The 20,100-nt window shown below is 38.0% G+C and overlaps 1 protein-coding gene across 2 annotated transcripts in view; it reads left to right on the forward strand.

Moving 5' to 3' along the window:
* Positions 1–20,100, forward strand: part of itsn1 (intersectin 1 (SH3 domain protein)) — a 55,799-nt gene that overhangs the window by 27,805 nt on the left and 7,894 nt on the right. The window contains exons 17-32 of one of the 2 annotated variants that reach the window (XM_058784737.1): positions 3,524–3,607; positions 6,371–6,480; positions 6,575–6,786; positions 6,931–7,052; positions 7,930–7,944; positions 10,925–11,256; positions 11,373–11,544; positions 13,469–13,674; positions 13,936–14,018; positions 14,118–14,284; positions 14,394–14,439; positions 14,596–14,717; positions 15,030–15,153; positions 15,558–15,749; positions 19,193–19,314; positions 19,746–19,852. In XM_058784737.1, the coding sequence (XP_058640720.1) occupies positions 3,524–3,607; positions 6,371–6,480; positions 6,575–6,786; positions 6,931–7,052; positions 7,930–7,944; positions 10,925–11,256; positions 11,373–11,544; positions 13,469–13,674; positions 13,936–14,018; positions 14,118–14,284; positions 14,394–14,439; positions 14,596–14,717; positions 15,030–15,153; positions 15,558–15,749; positions 19,193–19,314; positions 19,746–19,852 (2,216 nt within the window). The remainder of the gene's footprint in view (positions 1–3,523; positions 3,608–6,370; positions 6,481–6,574; positions 6,787–6,930; positions 7,053–7,929; positions 7,945–10,924; positions 11,257–11,372; positions 11,545–13,468; positions 13,675–13,935; positions 14,019–14,117; positions 14,285–14,393; positions 14,440–14,595; positions 14,718–15,029; positions 15,154–15,557; positions 15,750–19,192; positions 19,315–19,745; positions 19,853–20,100) is intronic. The other variant, XM_058784745.1, reaches the window with a different exon arrangement.

Genomic DNA, 20,100 nt, shown 5'->3' on the forward strand with positions numbered 1-20,100 from the left:
GAGCCCTGATGAATAATATTCCTGAAGTAATAATTTTGGAGATTGTTTTTTTACAAGCCTGTAGCTCGCACTAATTAACAGAGCAAAGGCTTCACTTATGGAGTCAATTTAATGCCGCATATATATGCAAAAGAAAATAAAGTTTTGCAAAAGAAAATAAGTTTTGCAAATAAAAATAAAGAATTGTAAAATAGATAAATAAAACAGAGCAAAAGCAATGATTTTGCAATACATATTTTCCATGGCCATATCTACTAATTTATTTGCAATGCAGCTTTTATTTTGCGTTTCAGTCAAGTTTGAGCTTGCGATACCGTTTTCCCTTTGTGCTTCACGTTTCTGCGCGTCTCACTTTGTGGCGCTGTTTTGACATGGGGGTGGAGTCAGGGGGAGGGGGGCGTGTCCAACAGGCCTGGGCATGCCTCCCTGGAAGTGACGTCATCGGCCCGAGACGCAGATCACAGCTGATCCAGGCACCGTCATTGAGCAGAGGCATGCGGGTGGATCGTTTCCTTTTATTCACTTGCTTTAAAACATGCATGTTTTCATTTTATTAACAAATCTATACGTGTATTAGCAGCGTTTGCTCAAGTTAAAGAAGTTGTTAATATGAACATCTGCTGTTTATTTCTCTCAATGTGTGCACACTTTTATAGCATTAAAATGTGTATTGTTTCATCTGGTTAACTAAATGTGCATTAATAGTGCTTGTTTAAAATCTCTTAACCTGTGCACAGCGCTCTTTGTTTACATTAGTTCAGAGTTACTGCTAGTTTTAATGTAAAAGAATGCAATTAACTTCACAAACTATACATCATTAAAAAGGTCTAAGACTCAAGCTTCATATCCATCTCGACTTCGTTTTTCATTTACATAACTCCTGGCATAAATTAAGAAATGACTGGCACTGGAAGTTTAAAAAAAGATGAAAAAGTATTTTTGGTTTAGTTTTGTCGTGGCCACAAGATATTAAGTCGTGGGAACGTGATAATACTGTATGTCGTGGCCATGAGTTTAATCATGCATAAACAAACCCGCGTGACCATAGTAACCTGGGATTATCAGAGACTGATCAAATATATTTATCCATCCCACAGTCCGTTGATCGTGTCTTTTTATGTAATATATGTGTATATTAGGCTATTATTATTGCTATTATTATTATTATTATACAGCCCTGAACGTTAAGAGATCGAAATGAAGGGAAAATAAATCAAATACATAACAACGAATATAAAAATATTACCAATACTAATAAAATACATGGACTTACAAGACTTGTGGGATGGATAAAAATGTTTTCTTGTCGGCCTATTTTATTATACTTTATGTAACATTTATTCATAATAAACTTAATTCGAATGTTGTCTACATCGCGATACAGTCCAGTACGTAGCCTATGGTTAACACTTCAACCACCAGAGGTCGCTGTATACCTAAAAGCGCCAGTGGGTCAAATTTACCCATGCCATGACTACTGTTTTGATATGGCTAAAAACGTAGTTTGTCACTGTATTATGCCACTGTCTTCACAATGTCTAGAGTCATAAAATTATTGTTTTTAGTCATCAGCTATGTTTTTGTCCTGTTGTTTTAAGTTCACAGCTATTTTTAAGCAGGTTACACTAATCACTTTTCTTAATGATGAATATAAACCAGCCTGCAATGACAACGAGAATTACGAGGAAATAAATACATATTTGGGTGTTGTAATATTATAGCTAATAAAATGTTTCAAGATAACCCATGTTATTTAAATGACTAAAACACCATAAATAGACTATTATAAGCAATACTAATTCACCACATTGCAAAGGATGTACAATGACAAATTCAAGTGCACGGTTTCACCTAATTAATTAATTTGTTTAGTTATATAATTTATCATTTGAATAAGAGAACAACACCAATAAACTTGGGGTAATCATAAAAATTGTTTTATTCATTACATCATAATTCAGATTTTTTTTCAGGAATAAATAAGCAACACAGTAGCGAACCATAAGCGATAAAAATTGCAAACACAAATTAATATTTAATCCAAAGTTTGAACATTTATGAGTAGAGGAATAAACATCTAAAACATCTTCATTTGAGCGTGATGTCAGGAATTATCGTAAATTTGTCCTGATGGCGCTTATAGGTATAAATGCCCCATTTTTGTTCTGGTTTTATCTAAACAATTTTTTAACAATAAACAGGGGATTGTAAATAACACAATTTTAGTAAAAGTCAATGACTGTAAGACTTGGATATTTTTAATTGAAAATATATTATGTAGCCTATTTGAAAAACAGCCATGGGTAAAATTACCCGTGGTGGTGTTAATATAATAATTTAATAATGTATTTTTTTGTATAATTTCTTAATTAAAAATAAATTATTAATAAATACATCTCTGATAATCCCAGGTTGCTATGGTCACGCTGGTTTGTTTACCCATTAATATATCGTGGCCACGGAAATTTAAACCAAAAGACTCAAGCTTCATTTTTTTTTTTTAACTTCCAGTGCCAGTCATTTCTTAATTTATGCCAGGAGTTATGTAAATGAAAACGAAGTCGAGATGGATATGAAGCTTGAGTCTTAGACCTTTTAATGATGTATAGTTTATGAAGTTAATTGCATTCTTTTACATTAAAACTAGCAGTAACTCTGAACTAATGTAAACAAAGAGCGCTGTGCACAGGTTAAGAGATTTTAAACAAGCACTATTAATGCACATTTAGTTAACCAGATGAAACAATACACATTTTAATGCTATAAAAGTGTGCACACATTGAGAGAAATAAACAGCAGATGTTCATATTAACAACTTCTTTAACTTGAGCAAACGCTGCTAATACACATATAGATTTGTTAATAAAATGAAAACATGCATGTTTTAAAGCAAGTGAATAAAAGGAAACGATCCGCCCGCATGCCTCTGCTCAATGACGGTGCCTGGATCAGCTGTGATCTGCGTCTCGGGCCGATGACGTCACTTCCAGGGAGGCATGCCCAGGCCTGTTGGACACGCCCCCCTTCCCCTGACTCCACCCCCATGTCAAAACAGCGCCACAAAGTGAGACGCGCAGAAACGTGAAGCTCAAAGGGAAAACGGTATCGCAAGCTCAAACTTGACTGAAACGCAAAATAAAAGCTGCATTGCAAATAAATTAGTAGATATGGCCATGGAAAATATGTATTGCAAAATCATTGCTTTTGCTCTGTTTTATTTATCTATTTTACAATTCTTTATTTTTCTTTGCAAAACTTATTTTCTTTTGCAAAACTTTATATTCTTTTGCATATATATGCGGCATTAAATTGACTCCATATTCACTGCTCTGCTTTGGTTCAGATGTCGTGTCTGGTCCGTTTGTTTCTCGCTCTAAACTTTAGATAAGTAAACTTAAGAGACTCTGCATTGTGTAGAGCTGAGTACACGTCAGAACAGATGCAAACACAATGATGATGATAACGATGATGGTGGTGTGACCTTTGACCCGTCACCATATGGGTGGCTCTGTGTCTCTTGCAGTCAGGGAGCTCTGTGGACGAGGTGCTGTTGGACTGTCTCGCAGCACTGCTGGCCTGTTTGAAGCATATACACTTCTACTTCCAGGTCATCCCTCCCTCTCCCCCCTGACCTTTGATTTCACCCTACACCACGTCCCCTGCTCATGTGTCTCACTGCACCTCCTCCAGCTCCCTTTGAGAAACCCATCAAAGGCAGCGCTGTAGCTATTCTAAACCTTCACTTATTGGTAGAAAGCTAAGCCTTTTTGTTCACTGATCTGAGGCAGATCATCATAATTGCACACAAGGTTGATCGTGCTGCTTTTTTTCCCCCCTCGAGACATGCGTCAGTTAAAGGTTCACCCAAAAATGACAATTCTGTTATTAATTACTCACCCTCATGACGTTCCAAACCTGTAAGATCTTTGTTCATCTTCGGAACACAAATTTTGATATTTTTGATGAAATGCAAGAGCTCTCTGAACCTGCATAGATGGAGATGAACGAAGGTCTTAGTGTTAGTGTTGTCAAAAGTACAGACTTCAGTACCAGTCGGTACCATACCCGTCAACACTCCCGCTTTTCCCGGGAGTCTCCCGTATTTCACACCCATCTCCCGCCCCCCTCCCATTTTGTTATTTCTCCCAGGAAACTCACGTAATTTGTATTGTCCAAATCTAGTTATATGAATAATCACATCAATATTTTATTCCAAGGTTGTACAGTTGCCAGATCTTTTATGAAACACATCACCCACACAATTGACACAATACACAAATTTCAAACCATTTGTGACCTCAACCTGGCAACCTACAACCTAGTTGCGCTGTAGATTTCTGTGCGAGTAGTAGATGCGGGAAGTTGAATCAGTGGTAGAATGGAAGGAGAAGAGTCAGGTGGTGCTCCGGCGGAGAAAAATATTCGTGTAAATTTAACAACAGCTGGACGGAAGAATTTAATTTCTTGTCTCGAAGCCATGTAAACAACGTCCATGCCTTTTGCAAAGTGTGTCGCACTAATTTTAATATCAAACACGGTGGGAAAAACGACATATCTCAGTATCCATTTCCCTCTAACATTTGAGCGCTCTTCATGGAGGTGTTTGAAAGTCGCATCTGTAAGCAGATCCATGTGTGTGCAGATATATTAGGGCTTTCAAACGCTTCTGTGTGAGCACTAGGTAAAGAGCGTGAAGTGATGATCATTGTAGCCAATCACAGTCATATATGCTGACCGCGTGAACAGTGGCCAATCAGCAGTGTTTAAGAATCGGCTCAACAGCGCTCAAATGTTAGCAGGAAATGGAGATTTAAAAAATTTTAGTACCGACTGGTACTGTAGTCGGTACTTTTGACAACACTACTTACGGGTTTGGAACGACATGACGGTGAGTAATTAATGACAGAATTTTCATTTTTGGGTGAACTGTCCCTTTAATTCCAAAATCTTATGCATGAATATATATATATATTGAGCAGTTTCTGGACTTTCAGTTTTTAAAATAGAGTAGGTAGCTGTAAATTCCTTTACACCAGTTTGAGACATTGCAATGCAGTGATCTTATAATGCAGTCTTTCGTTCCATTGGCTAGGATTTTAGCATTTATTTAGTTAGTTGGTTAGTTGGATAATGAACAGTTCATTTTGGAATTCAAACATTCTACAGAGAATTACAAATATGTAGCAGTGGATACAATCTAAATAGTTTTGGTTAACATTTTTAATTTTTTAATAATTTTATAGGTTCATGTCGTTTAGTTACATTAATCTTCGTGTGATCAAGGAAATTCTATACAGGCTTTCCCAGCAAAAAATACATTTAAAAAGAAAGAAGAAATAAATTGTCAGTGAAGTTGCTAACAGAAGCAAACATTACATTTTTCAATGTGTGGATTTACAAATGCATTAAAAAGTGCATGTCTGGTTCATGAAATCTAAACACTCACACTCTTTTACACTGGTTTGGTGTGTATATATGTGTGTTTTACAATTGAATGGCTAACTCTCTCTGTCTTTCCATAGTCTGTCTGTTACCAAACCGCTTGCAGTGATCTTTCTTGATTGTATAATTCGATGTGTCAATTGTGCTTATGTGGCATTCAACATTGAACAGAAATGTCGCTTCAATAAGAGATTCCAGACTAGATCTGTCAGTTTAATATCTACAACAAAATAAATAAAAATACTGACTCCCTTACCGTATCCTAATTGTTTTTCCCAAAGAGCTTGCTTATTGGTGGAATGGTCAGGCATTACATAAGCAGCAGTGCTTTCATTGGTCTGCTAAAACAGTCTGTTGTTTCCTCTCTTGTAACTTCTGTGGTTCGTGTGACATTACCCAGCAGGCATTGCAGCCTGCCATCATGAACACAATCGCTATGCAGTTTGCACAATGTACCATGCAAGTGTACGATTTACGCACACCGTATTGAAATATAAATGCGTTGAGTTTGTTGTCAGTCAATTGTTTCATTAGTGAGTCATTTGCCAGTCATTTATGAACATAATAAATGATTACATGAATCATACAGTCAAGCACACAAAGTGTATATGCTGTGTACTGTTTTTACATTTTCTATTTTAAAAAATGAAAATGCTTAGAGATAGCAGAGAGTATCAAATAGTCTGGAAAAGATGATCGAATCTTTTCAATATTTTAAGATGATCACCTATAAGCTATAGTTAGAAATATGATTCCCTTATAGAAATAAATAGAGACTATGTGACTGAGACTTCGAACAGATTGTCCGGACAGCACTTGCAGGGCACAGCTGTAAACGTGTCTGAGTGTGAGAAAGAGCGCAAACAGAGCCCCGTTGCCCCCTATACTCCCCCTTACCTGTCCTCCAATATCCCATCATGCATTGCAGGAGCTGAGAGAAATCCACAACAAACAACAGAGGCAGAAACAAAAGGAGCTGGAGGCTGACATCACCCAGCCGTCGCATGACAGGAAGTCCACAGAATTACAAGAGTCTAGGTATTTTATATCCTTCCATGGCTATTCTTTGCAGAAAAAACTAATTATTTGACTTTTTTAACAGGCATTCATTTTGTCCCTCACTTTCCCTCAGGTTGTCAGGGACAGAAGATGGCGTGTCTCCTGCATGGAGAGATGATGGACTGGGTAAAGCTCCCACTCCTCCTCCGTCTCAGGCTTGGATAAGCCAAGTGAGTGAAGAGGAGAACCACAGCAGAGCCGAAGTACAGGAAAACCTCTCCAAACTCTTCACACAGCATCCGCAATCGGGAAAACTACAGGCTCAGTCCCCCTGGTCTATGGCAGGTGAGACAAAGATGCTTGTTGAACCAGACAGACATGCATTGGATTGTTTTGCAGCTGCTTTTTGGTTGTTTATTCATATTGAGACATGTTAAGCTCACCCTAAATGGCATAACTCAATATAACTTTTCTGTGTTTCTGATATAGATAAGATTCCAGTGACTGGCTTTAATCAGGAGAAAGTAAAGGTGGTCTACTATAGAGCACTGTATCCCTTTGAGGCCCGCAGTCATGATGAAATCACCATCCATCCTGGAGATATAGTGATGGTAAGCGATTTTTAACATTCTTGAGCAGCAAATCGGCATATTAAAATGATTTCTGAAGGATCATGTGACACTGAAGACTAGAGTAATGATGCTGAAATCTAGCTTTGCCATGACAGAAATAAATTACATTAAAAAAATATTAAAATGGAAAACAGTTCATGTAAAATGTAATAATACTTGACAATATTGCTGTTTTGGTGTCTTGGTGTGTGTAAATTACTACTTAAAAAAAAAAAAAAAAATTACAAATCTTACCAACCCACAGTTTTGAAAGGTAGTGTTTATAGAAGATTTAAAGCAATAGTTATCCACAATTATTTAATTTTGTTTTTATTATTATTATTGCATTTTGCATATAATTACCCTATTGTTTACTATTATACTAAGGAATAGTTTCAGCTCTACAGTGTGTGCTTTTATTTTCAGATTAGGCTGCCATTAAAGGTTTAAAGTAGGTTAATTATATGATGTGCTGATTAATTAATGTAATAAATCGCAAATGAATCACAGATCAATTGTGGTTGAGAAATTACCCCCAAAGATATAGTCATTATTGTGTTAAATGAGAAAAGCATTATTAGACATTACAAAAGTAGCTTTAGAAAGAAATATATTGAATGTAATAATATATGATGACGTCTCGGTCTGTGCCAGGGCGGGTGTGTTAAATGCTTTAATAATTTTAACATGTTATTTGTTTGAAGATTAACTGCACCAAGTTAACACTTTAAATCAACGGCCATAGTTCTGATGTGTGCTTGCCAGAGAGTGTGCGATTTGTCTTTGCTTTGTGTGAGAGAGAATGTGTTCTGCTAGTTTATACATTTGCTGACCTCTGACCCTGCCTCTATGCTCCCTTTGCTCTCTCTGCCTGAAGGTGAAGGGAGAGTGGGTAAGTCGAGGTTTCTGATCCTTGTGCACTTTTATTCATTTCTAGTTTGTCTTTAATGTTCTCTGTTGTGTTCAGCTGTCACTGAGCTGAAACAGACCCTGTACAGAGATCATAATATGTGGCTACATGTCTATGTCTGTTGTTGAGTTTTTTCCAAGATTTCAGAGGCTTTGCTGTGTTTGCCATTAGATCACTCAGGGATGATGCCTCTGGGATGCCATGACCCTTTAATCCATTTCCTGTATTAAATCAATTAAATGAGTCCTTTGTTTCATCATATACAGGTGCTGGTCATATAATTAGAATATCATCAAAAAGTTGATTTATTTCACTAATTCCATTCAAAAAGTGAAACTTGTATATTATATTCATTCATTACACACAGACTGATATATTTCAAATGTTTATTTCTTTTAATTTTGATGATTATAACTGACAACTAAGGAAAATCCCAAATTCAGTATCTCAGAAAATTAGAATATTACTTAAGATCAATACAAAGAAAGGATTTTTAGCAATCTTGGCCAACTGAAAAGTATGAACATGAAAAGTATGAGCATGTACAGCACTCAATACTTAGTTGGGGCTCCTTTTGCCTGAATTACTGCAGCAATGTGGCGTGGCATGGAGTCGATCGGTCTGTGGCACTGCTCAGGTGTTATGAGAGCCCAGGTTGCTCTGATATCTGAAAATTCCAAATTCAGTATCTCAGAAAATTAGAATATTGTGAAAAGGTTCAATATTGAAGACACCTGGTGCCACACTCTAATCAGCTAATTAACTCAAAACACCTGCAAAGGCCTTTAAATGGTCTCTCAGTCTAGTTCTGTAGGCTACACAATCATGGGGAAGACTGCTGACTTGACAGTTGTCCAAAAGACGACCATTGACACGTTACACAAGGAGGGCAAGACACAAAAGGTCATTGCAAAAGAGGCTGGCTGTTCACAGAGCTCTGTGTCCAAGCACATTAATAGAGAGGTGAAGGGAAGGAAAAGATGTGGTAGAAAAAGTGTACAAGCAATAGGGATAACCGCACCCTGGAGAGGATTGTGAAACAAAAGCCATTCAAAAATGTGGGGGAGATTCACAAAGAGTGGACTGCAGCTGGAGTCAGTGCTTCAAGAACCACTATGCACAGACGTATGCAAGACATGGGTTTCAGCTGTCGCATTGAGCCACTCTTGAACAACAGACAGCGTCAGAAGCGTCTCACCTGGGCTAAAGACAAAAAGGACTGGACTGCTGCTGAGTGGTCCAAAGTTATGTTCTCTGATGAAAGTAAATTTTGGAAATCAGGGTCCCAGAGTCTGGAGGAAGAGAGGAGAGGCACACAATCCATGTTGCTTGAGGTCCAGTGTAAAGTTTCCACAGTCAGTGATGGTTTGGAGTAGTGCTGGGCGGTATGACCAAAAATGTATATCACAGTATTTTTCAAAATTATACCGGTATTTTTTTTTTTCCATGCATGATCGGGTGTTAACCACATTTTCTACTGATTGAGAGAGGAAAAACTGCAGTAGATTGACTTAGAATGCCCTATTTTACTGTCATGATGAGCGAATATTGTAGAAAAATTCCACACTAAATAGTGACTAAACACGACCCATTAATACATGTTAACCAGGAGTCATTCTCATTTATAATCGCGACATCGTCTGATAAAATCAACATGCAGAGAGATGCGACACTGCGCCGGGAGTCAGATCTCGCGCTCGCGGGGCAGCACTGGCGACATCTTCCAACCGAACCATAGCTAAGGTTTATCAAAAACATTCGCTAGGTTTGTCAGTTTGTATATTCTATGGAAAAAAAGCTGCTAAAAGGGTCTGAAAGTTGCTAAATATAGTGCTAAAGTCACGCTCGTGTGTGTGAGACGCGGGAGCTGGTGGCGGCGCGCGGTGGATATTGTTGATGAGTTCTTCTGTGTCATCACGTTCTACTAGTTCTACAGCTTCAGAACACGCTTAGTAACACATACAGCTGTGTTCTTGCCACAATGCAATAGTGAAAAGAGACCCCTCTCAAACAGTGTGTCGCGTTCCGAACGTTATTTAAATAACACCGGTATTGCGGTATTTTAAAAATTCATATCATAAGAAAAATAAACACCAGTATTCGGTATGAACCGGTATACCGCCCAGCACTAGTTTGGAGTGCCATGTCATCTGCTGGTGTTGGTCCACTGTGTTTTCTGAGGTCCAAGGTCAACACAGCCATATACCAGGAAGTTTTAGAGCACTTCATGCTTCCTGCTGCTGACCAACTTTATGGAGATGCAGATTTCATTTTCCAACAGGACTTGGCACCTGCACACAGTGCCAAAGCAACCAGTATCTGGTTTAAGGACCATGGTATCCCTGTTCTTAATTGGCCAGCAAACTCGCCTGACCTTAACCCCATAGAAAATCTATGGGGTATTGTGAAGAGGAAGATGCGATATGCCAGACCCAACAATGCAGAAGAGCTGAAGGCCACTATCAGAGCAACCTGGGCTCTCATAACACCTGAGCAGTGCCACAGACTGATCGACTCCATGCCACGCCACATTGCTGCAGTAATTCAGGCAAAAGGAGCCCCCAACTAAGTATTGAGTGCTGTACATGTTCATACTTTTCAGTTGGCCAAGATTTCTAAAAATCCTTTCTTTGTATTGGTCTTAAGTAATATTCTAATTTTCTGAGATACTGAATTTGGGATTTTCCTTAGTTGTCAGTTATAATCATCAAAATTAAAAGAAATAAACATTTAAAATATATCAGTCTGTGTGTAATGAATATAATATACAAGTTTCACGTTTTGAATGGAATTAGTGAAATAAATCAACTTTTTGATGATATTCTAATTATATGACCAGCACCTGTACAGTCACAGTGGTCTGTATATTCCAGTTTATGTTTCTCTGATGTTTATTAAGATGCTGTGGTTTCCTGTGATTCTTTATCACCCAATTATTTGTGATTATTGTTTGTTCTCTCAGGTGGATGAGTCTCAGACAGGTGAACCTGGATGGTTAGGAGGAGAGATTAAAGGGAAGACTGGCTGGTTCCCTGCCAATTATGCAGAGAAGATTCCAGAATCTGAAGTTCCTCTTAGTTTGAGAGCTAGCGCTGCTTCTAGTTCTGCCCCTAAATTGGGTTCCCATATGTCATCTGCTTCTTCAACAACCATAGCCACACCCTTGCAGTCAGTCTCCACAGAGTCTGCATCGATAGCCCCGCCCTCCTCAGCCCCTGCCCCTCCCCCTCCAGGCCCCGCCTCCTCCTCTTCCTCAACCTCAACATCCAGTAACTGGGCAGATTTCAGCACTACGTAAGTAATTTGTCCAATTAAAAAATGTTACTAGCAAAGACATTTGCAGATAATTTTTTTCAGTTCAGGTTTATCTGCATCTCTTTAGATTCTATGTTCTTGTGACTTTAATTCAGATGGCCAACTAATTCTGCTGTGGAGAAGCAGGACAATGATGGATGGGATGCATGGCCGACCCAGCCCACTCAGCCGTCCCTGTCAGTGCCCAGTGGAGGGCAGATCAGACAGCGCTCTGCTTTCACCCCAGCCACGCTTTCCGGCTCCTCACCCTCACCTGTGCTCGGCCAGGTACATATACTCTCTAAAACACTGCTCTGTCCATATTAAGGAGTTTTTCCATTAGATTTCTTATATTTTCTTAAAGCTGCAGTCCGTAAGTTTTGCCTCTTTGTCGCCATCTCTGTTTGAAAACCTGGAATTGCAGCCGTTTGCGGAAAAATATCTTAATGCGTGGGGTTGTGAGTCGGCACGGCTCAGCGCGGATGAATCTAATGTTCTGAAGAGTAAGTGTGGCAGTCAGTCACCGCACCGTTGTGGATATTTACTGTAGCCTACTTCACAATCACAGATTGTAGCCTACGCATTGGAATATGTGACCTAAATAAGAATTTTCACCGCATATTGCCATCTGAACAAGTAAGTAACAAGTCTGCCACGTTTGTTTTGACCAACAAAAACAAGGAAAAAAGTATTACCATAAATCTCGCTACCAATGGTGATTAAGTGTAATGATCGGTTAGCTCATATCACATCAAACCGTGCAAAGTATTATTATTGTTATACTTTATTCTCAAATTATTAATGTTAACAACATCAGCATTGCGTGACTATGACACACTATGTATAGTGTGCATTAACGTGTAGATTTCAATTTCTGTACAGTGTAATCTAATTGTCATACCATTCGAATTTCTTAAGAAATTATTTTAACCCAAAAAGCAAATTATGCTCCCTTCGAACTGGTTTTCTTTAAAATACAAATCTTGTGTAATCCCAGGCTATCTGTAATCAGAAGCACATTTAAAACTGGAATATACTTTAATTTCATTCACATGTGTTTCATAAACATATAATCCTTTCTGGATTACAATCCACCATCAAAATGATACACCATCAGAATGTTAATTATTCTAGCTGCTGTGAGAAAAGACTATAAAAGGATGCAGGATCCTCACATGCGATAGCCTAGTAGCCGGAACAACAACTTTGTTTACAGACGTGATGAAATGACACAGTGCCATGCTCGAATTTCCCGCGAAAACCTACCCGTACCTCTCAAATTAGAAAACATTATTATAAGATAAACGTTGTGAATTGGGCTAAAGTAAGGTGATAGTTTTGAACACTGGCTGGTTATGTACTTTCTCAAATATTAATTTCAGATCATTTTTAACCAAAAAAAGTTACGGACTGCAGCTTTAACAACTTATATTGAATACATGCATGCATTTTAAATTAATAATTCAAACCCGAAAATGAGAGTCTCAGACCATTCAAGATGTAGATGAGTTTGTTTCTATATCAGAAATTTAGCGTTACATCACTTGCACACCAGTGGATCCACTGCAGTGAATGGGTGCTGCCAAAATGAGTCCACAAAGCTGATAAAAACATCACAATGATGCACAAGTAATCCACATGACTCCAGTCCATCTGTTAACATTTTATGAAGCGAAAAGCTGTTTGTAATAAACAAATCTATCATTAAGGCTTTTTAAACTTTTTAAACCATTGCTTCTGGCCAAAATACAAGTCCATCTTATTGATGGATTTGTTTGTTACAGTTTTTGTTTCACAAGACATTAATTGATGGACTGGAGTCATGTGGGTCACTTTTAGTTTATTGTGATGTTTTATTAGCTGTTCAGTCTCTCATTCTGACGGCACCCATTCACTGGATCGATTGGTGAGCAAGTGATGTGATGCTAAATTTCTCCAAATATGTTCAGATGAAGAAACAAACTCATCTACATCTTGGATGGCCTGAGGGTAAAATCTTAAGCGAATTTTCTAGCAAATGAACTATTGCTTTAAGGACTATAAGGCCTATTTCTTTCAGGTTATTACTTTGTTGCTGCATATGAAAAGCATCATAGTATTGTTCATCATTTCATTAAATGGTAGTTATGTTTAGGTGCTAAGATCGTTACATTACTGCTGAACTTTTTTTAGTTTCATTTTTGAAAACTCTTGCGGTCTGTCTTGTTTCCAGGGTGAAAAGGTGGAGGGTCTGCAGGCACAGGCTTTGTATCCATGGAGAGCAAAGAAAGACAATCACCTAAACTTTAACAAGAATGACGTGATCACCGTCCTGGAGCAGCAGGATATGTGGTGGTTTGGGGAGGTGCAAGGGCAGAGAGGATGGTTCCCCAAATCTTACGTCAAACTCATCTCTGGGCCCGTCCGGAAATCTATGAGGTGTGCATGTATATTGGTTATTGGCTAATATTAGTGGATGTTAGCATATTAGAATGTTAATTTTAGTTTTCAGTCAATGCATCTGTGCAAAATAGTTCAGATTTATAATATTATATTTGTAATATATATGTTTATCACTTTTTGTGCATAACCACTATGACCCCGTTATGACGTACCAGTTTTATTACAAAAAGTAATATTGAACACACAGTTTCATCCAGACTGTGATCTTGAGTTTTGAATGCCATTGTTCTGTTTCAGTATCGAGTCTGGCTCTTCAGACAGCCCTCCCAGTGTTAAGAGACCCAGCCCTTCTCCAAATAAACCCACAGATCTCGGAGAAGGTCAGATTACCAGCGACAGCTCGATGGATCATGTGTTTCTCCCTCTCTCCTTAATCATTTTATATCTGAAAGTCTTTGTGTGATTTTGTCTGATCACAGAGTATGTGGCCATGTATACATATGAAAGCAGTGAGCAGGGTGACTTGACCTTCCAGCAAGGTGATATCATCACGGTCACAAAGAAAGAAGGAGATTGGTGGACTGGCACTGTGGGCGGGAAGACTGGGGTCTTCCCCTCAAATTATGTCAAGCCTAAAGATTCCGAGGTACTTTAATATAATTTTCATACAAAAAATCGTTACTGTAGTCAGATAAGGAATATATTCAACCAGTAAAATTGGTATAACAATAGCATTCCGTCCACTTTTTTTCTAGGGTTTGGGATCTGCTGGAAAAACAGGAAGTTTAGGGAAGAAACCAGGTGGGTGCTGATGTCCTCATGCTATAACTCTCATAAAACTTGTACCTTATGACTTTTATGTTGGCTTAGTTGTTGTTTTAAACAGTATCTTATTAGAGAATGGTCCTCTACTCCAGCTTTTTTCTCATTTCACCTGTGTTTTTCTTCTCCATTCAGAAATTGCACAGGTGATCGCTCCTTACACAGCCACCGGGGCAGAACAGCTCACCTTAGCACCAGGACAGCTCATTCTCATTCGCAAGAAAAACCCAGGAGGATGGTGGGAAGGAGAACTTCAGGTCTGAATAACACACATACTTGAGAGACGTGATGTTAAATACACCCACACTTTCTACCACAAACTTTTTTCTACACAAACCTTAAACATTTAATAGAATCTGCAGTTATAGAAGCAAAACATATTTGGTGCTCTGTAATGTTACATCTGCTTATTTGAGCTCAGATTTTCTTAAGTTAATTTATGACGTCAGTGCTAGTGGAATATGATATGGTTATGCCAGTGAGATATTGCTGTCCCTCATAAATTAGATTGTATGCTAAATTTTTACTTCAGATTCGTTTTAATGGCCCACTGCTGTTGCTTTCTCCAGGCAAGAGGAAAGAAGCGTCAGATTGGCTGGTTTCCAGCTAATTATGTAAAATTATTGAGCCCCAGCACCAGTAAGACCACACCCACAGATCCCAACCCACCCAAGCTGCCAACACCCAATGCAGGTACATGTAACTTATTGTGCGAGAAACTGGTTTCTCTTGGCACAGATGAAATGTTGTATTTTGTACTTTGCTCTTTTTATAATTAACATGTTTGAGCATGTTGCCTCTTATCATTTAGTACAGGCTTGGTTACTTGTATAGTGCTGCCTACACACCATCCTTAGCTCTGTTTTTCATAGTATGTATTGCATGTCCTCATGGTTGATTAATAAAGGCGATCTACCAAATAGCCAAGCAAAATACTCTAGTAATCAGGAATAAATGTATTATGTTATATTATTCAAGAATAAATATTGAAATAGAGATTCTGAAATTAATTTGTCAGTAGCTGAAAAATATGTGAAGATGAACTACAGTTGTACAAAAACACATTTTACATGTGTGTTTGTGTTTCCCCTCCATAGTGTGCCAGGTGATTGGCATGTATGATTACACGGCTCAGAACGATGATGAGCTGCCTTTTGGGAAGGGCCAAATCATCAATGTTTTGAGCAGAGAGGATCCTGATTGGTGGAAGGGAGAGCTGAATGGTTCCGTTGGCCTTTTCCCATCAAACTACGTTAAGCTGACCACCGACACAGACCCCAGCCAACAATGTGAGTCCAGAACGTTTTCCTGTATCTTATACATGCACTCACACTGAACCTCTCTCTATCCTGCTCAAAGAAATTAGAAATAACAAATAAATCTTGAAATCCCTTTGAGAGACAATTGGCTTGAAGCGTCACCAATATAACATCCAGTTAAATGGACTGTGCCAACACAGTCATTTCTTTCCAATCTTTGAGGACCTTCTCAAAATTAGTTTTAGTTATGTCCTCACGATGTGGTGAGTTATAGAGCGTCCAATGTCCACACCGAAGCCCCTCCTCTTCCTGTTTCCAGTCAACCTCTCACCTCATGTTGTAGAGCATTAAGTAGACTCTCATCTCTCTTTCTCTCTCTGCCTGCATGCCGGTGTCCTTGTCATTGTGGCGTGTCCTGTGAAAAGTGTCTTGCAGAGTTCATTTAGTTCTCCTAGCTCGTAAAGATTTTGCACATTGTGGTTTTTCTTTTCTTTCCTTTTTTTATTTAGATTTTTTTTTTCCTTTTTTTTGGCTTATGTGCTGTGTTTTCCTCTTTCTAGGACTCTTATGTTGCCCATATCCCACTCAGCCTTGAAAGTCCTCAAAGCGACCCACTATCCCTTAAACCGTGCCCAGCGGGATGATGGGAGATGGAACATTGATCATGTGACTGCCCCCAGCTGGCTTTGTGGCCAGAAGAGACGAATGCGACAGAGAGCAGTCGTTAACCTCAATATTCAGAACCGTAGACTCTCGGGCAAAATTGCCAGCCAGCATCCTCCGCATTAAAGCAATTAAATAAACAAGAATGCCTAATATTTGAAGGATCTCTTTCCTTTTTTCTTTGACAAATTCATGAAATTAATCATTCACACTGAATTTGTACATTGAATTGAAACACTAATCAAAAAAAAGTGCTGGATAGTGGGTCCTTTTGTGGCTTTCTGTGATCTCGCCCCAAAGCCTGTAGGTAAAAAAGCTGTTATGAAGCAACCAATCAAAATGTGGTTCCATTAAGTTCCTCCGCTTCATCCGACTAATGCACGCTTTCGTTCCTCCAAGCCCCGCCCCCGGGTTTCTCATTGGACCATAGCACCACAGAATGACCCACTATTCATGAGTCATGACGTAACGGGGTGCAGTATCAAACATGTGTCATAACTGAGGTGCTTACTAGTGTCATTGCAAACTCATCAAGGCTCTAATATGTGGAACTGAGACATAGCGATGTGTACAGCATATCCGACCAATTGAAATATCAAGATGTCATACCTTTCGGATGCCAAAGTGTATCTAAAACAAGTCGAGTGATCTCGAAAACGAGTATACACCATGTCAAAGGTCCCCAAATGGTCGGATATGTGGACTTCATGTAGAATACTATTGTGTGTCATTCAGAACAACCCCTCCTCCCCCTCCCTTCACCCTTTCCAGAACACACAGGTGCTGTCGGTCAATTTGACAGACAGGATGGGCGTCTCAGTTCATCCGGTCCAGTCACATGCCTCTTTGTGTCATTTGTTTGTTACATGTTCATACCAAAACAGTGGATGAATTAATTTGTGTTTGTGTGCTTGCTAGTCTCTTGTTTGGTTTTTGTTGTTTTATTTGATTTTGATTGTTTGTTTCGTTGTGTTTGTGTGATGGGGTTGAGAATTGGTGTTGCAAACCAAAAAAAAAACTGCACAACTGCCACTTAAGGATAATGGTACAGTGATAGACAAAGTGCGTACATGTATAAAATGTTGCTGGAAGTGACGTACTCGTGAAGGGTTTCTTTACATGGTTGGATTTTCAGAGGGTTCATTTCTTGTATAATTGTATTTCCCATATAGATGGATGAATGCTTTTGTTTTGTATTCTCAATCGTTTGTTGTCATCGTTCTGTCATGTTGATTGAATTTGCAATTATTTTTGAAATGTTGATTTTTGAGAACACTAGATTTCGAGGTGTTCTTGATATAACAGCTCACTATTTTTATAATGATCAAAAATTGTTATGCATAGTGTTAAAAAAAAATCCACTGCAGTATGTACACCGTCCTTTACTGGAAAACAAAAATATGAAAGTACAAGTAGTGATCAGGAACATTTAAAAAGTCCAGATTTTATGAAATTGAGTTGTCATGCTTTGAATGAAACCCTAAACAGCATTAAGGAAAACGTTAATGTACTGAATAGAAGCTTAATACCCTTTTAATCACAAATGCTTTATGAATAAATAGACGTTTACAGGTGAAGCACGAAAGACTGGAATTTTCTTTTAAATGTAAGAACGAGAGATTGAGTTTTAGGGCCTTTAGATCATCCAGTGTGTGTTGTTTTTTTTCCTGCTTGTTAGAAAGCAAACAAAGCATGGCATTAATTTGTACTCCTACAATATTGTACTGGCGACACATGAACTGATTTTGTTTTTTATCTGCCTCATAACAGTGTTGTAATTTTAATGGTGAGAAACAAGACATGAAATTATGTCTGTGTGGTTCTTTATTGGTTCCACAGTGTAAAGTATTTGAGGTTGCTGCTTTATTATTGGCTGGATGGACTGTCCATCATGTCCATGATCAGTCTCTTGCAAAGTTTTTGGTTTTGTTTTTATTTTAAGTGAACATCCCCATCCTCAGAATCCAGAAGCACAACTGCTTCTTTCCCACCCATTCAGTACTCTGTAATAAAATGCATTTGTTCTGAATATCTCACCAAAATGTCCAAAACATTAACCGTTGTACTTGACTATTAAAGCATTTTATCAAAATAAAATGAATGTACAGTTAAAAACTCAACAATATACAACAATTCCTAGCTTTAAACAAAGTGTCATACCTTCTTTATAAAAAATGTGTAACCATTAAAGAACTTCATGGCAACTGCAGACTGGCTTTATTTATTTATTTTCGATCTGCTACCAGATGAAGCAATTGTGTCAATATCACATGCATAATGTTTTTGAATGCACAATAAGAATTCATTCATGACTCATATGGCATAAAATCAGCATTGCTTGAGTAATATGCCTGCATGCATATGAACATTTAGTTACACAGCTGTCTGGAATAATTGATTCTGATTGGGCAATCGCAGCATTCTGCGGTCAAATATTTTTGTATAGTTGTGTGTTCCTACAATAACTGCTAGTTATGCCTCGTATCACTCCGTCATCTCTTTCTTCTCACATAATAAAGTAAGTTCAACTCAAATCAATGTTGCATGTCCAGTTATTTGACAAGTGTAACACGCTTTATACACGCTTTGTTTTGCAATGATCATACATTATTCCTTACTTAATGCAAAGAGAAAAAACATTCAGCTTTAATTTCCAGTATTATTCTTACCAAAGTAATACAAGTTTGTTATAAGTGCTTGATTTGTGTCTGCTTAAATTACAACTGAATTAATGTACTAATTATTAATCTTTTTGTAATGTATTAATCTAAGCATGAGATGTGACTGCATGACGTCTGTGCGTTTCACAGGGTGTGCCGACCTCCACCTGCTCGACATGCTGACCCCAGTGGAACGGAAGAGGCAGGGTTACATACATGAACTTATTGTTACAGAGGAGAACTATGTAAATGACCTGCAGCTAGTCACTGAGGTAAAACTCAAAACCAAAAGAAATTATGGTTCAATCAGGCCTATAGTGGCCAAGATCAATAGTAGTCAGGACTGTTGCTTGATGTTTAAAAAAAAAAGTCAAGAAACTGCTGAGGTGACGCCAGTAATGCCATTAATATAATCCATATTTTGTTAGTAATTATTTTGTTATATATATATATATATATATATATATATATATATATATATATATATATATATACATACATACACACACACACACACACACACACACTTTATCATTTTAGGGTGAAATAAAATACATTTGACATCAGACTTGCGCATATCTATATAATTTCCATTATTTTGGGAGGTGGGATAAATTATTACATTTCTTGACATTCACCCAATGAGTATTAGCTGTAATAGTAAATATTAAAAGATTAACCAATATTTATGGTTTGCTTTCAGACGTTCCAGAAGCCTTTGCTGGAGTCAGAATTGTTGACTGAGAAGGAGGTGGCCATGATCTTTGTCAACTGGAAAGAGCTGATCATGTGCAACATTAAACTGCTCAAGTATGCCACCTACTGATTAACACAGAGGAAATCCTGACTACATCAACAGTTTAAGCTCCAATTGTGTTTATTCTATGATAGAAACTGCTCTAAAGCTGTTAATGAGAAAGCAGTGCATCAGTATGTACTACAGTAATGCAGCGTGTCAGGTCATTTAATTAAATATTCACACTTCACAGCTTCATGAGACAGATGTTAAGACAACTGTAAGAATAGATCGTATGTAATTCCATATAATGAGCATTACG

Source organism: Onychostoma macrolepis, chromosome 01 (genome assembly GCF_012432095.1).
Source record: "Onychostoma macrolepis isolate SWU-2019 chromosome 01, ASM1243209v1, whole genome shotgun sequence".
Lineage (NCBI taxonomy): Eukaryota > Metazoa > Chordata > Actinopteri > Cypriniformes > Cyprinidae > Onychostoma > Onychostoma macrolepis.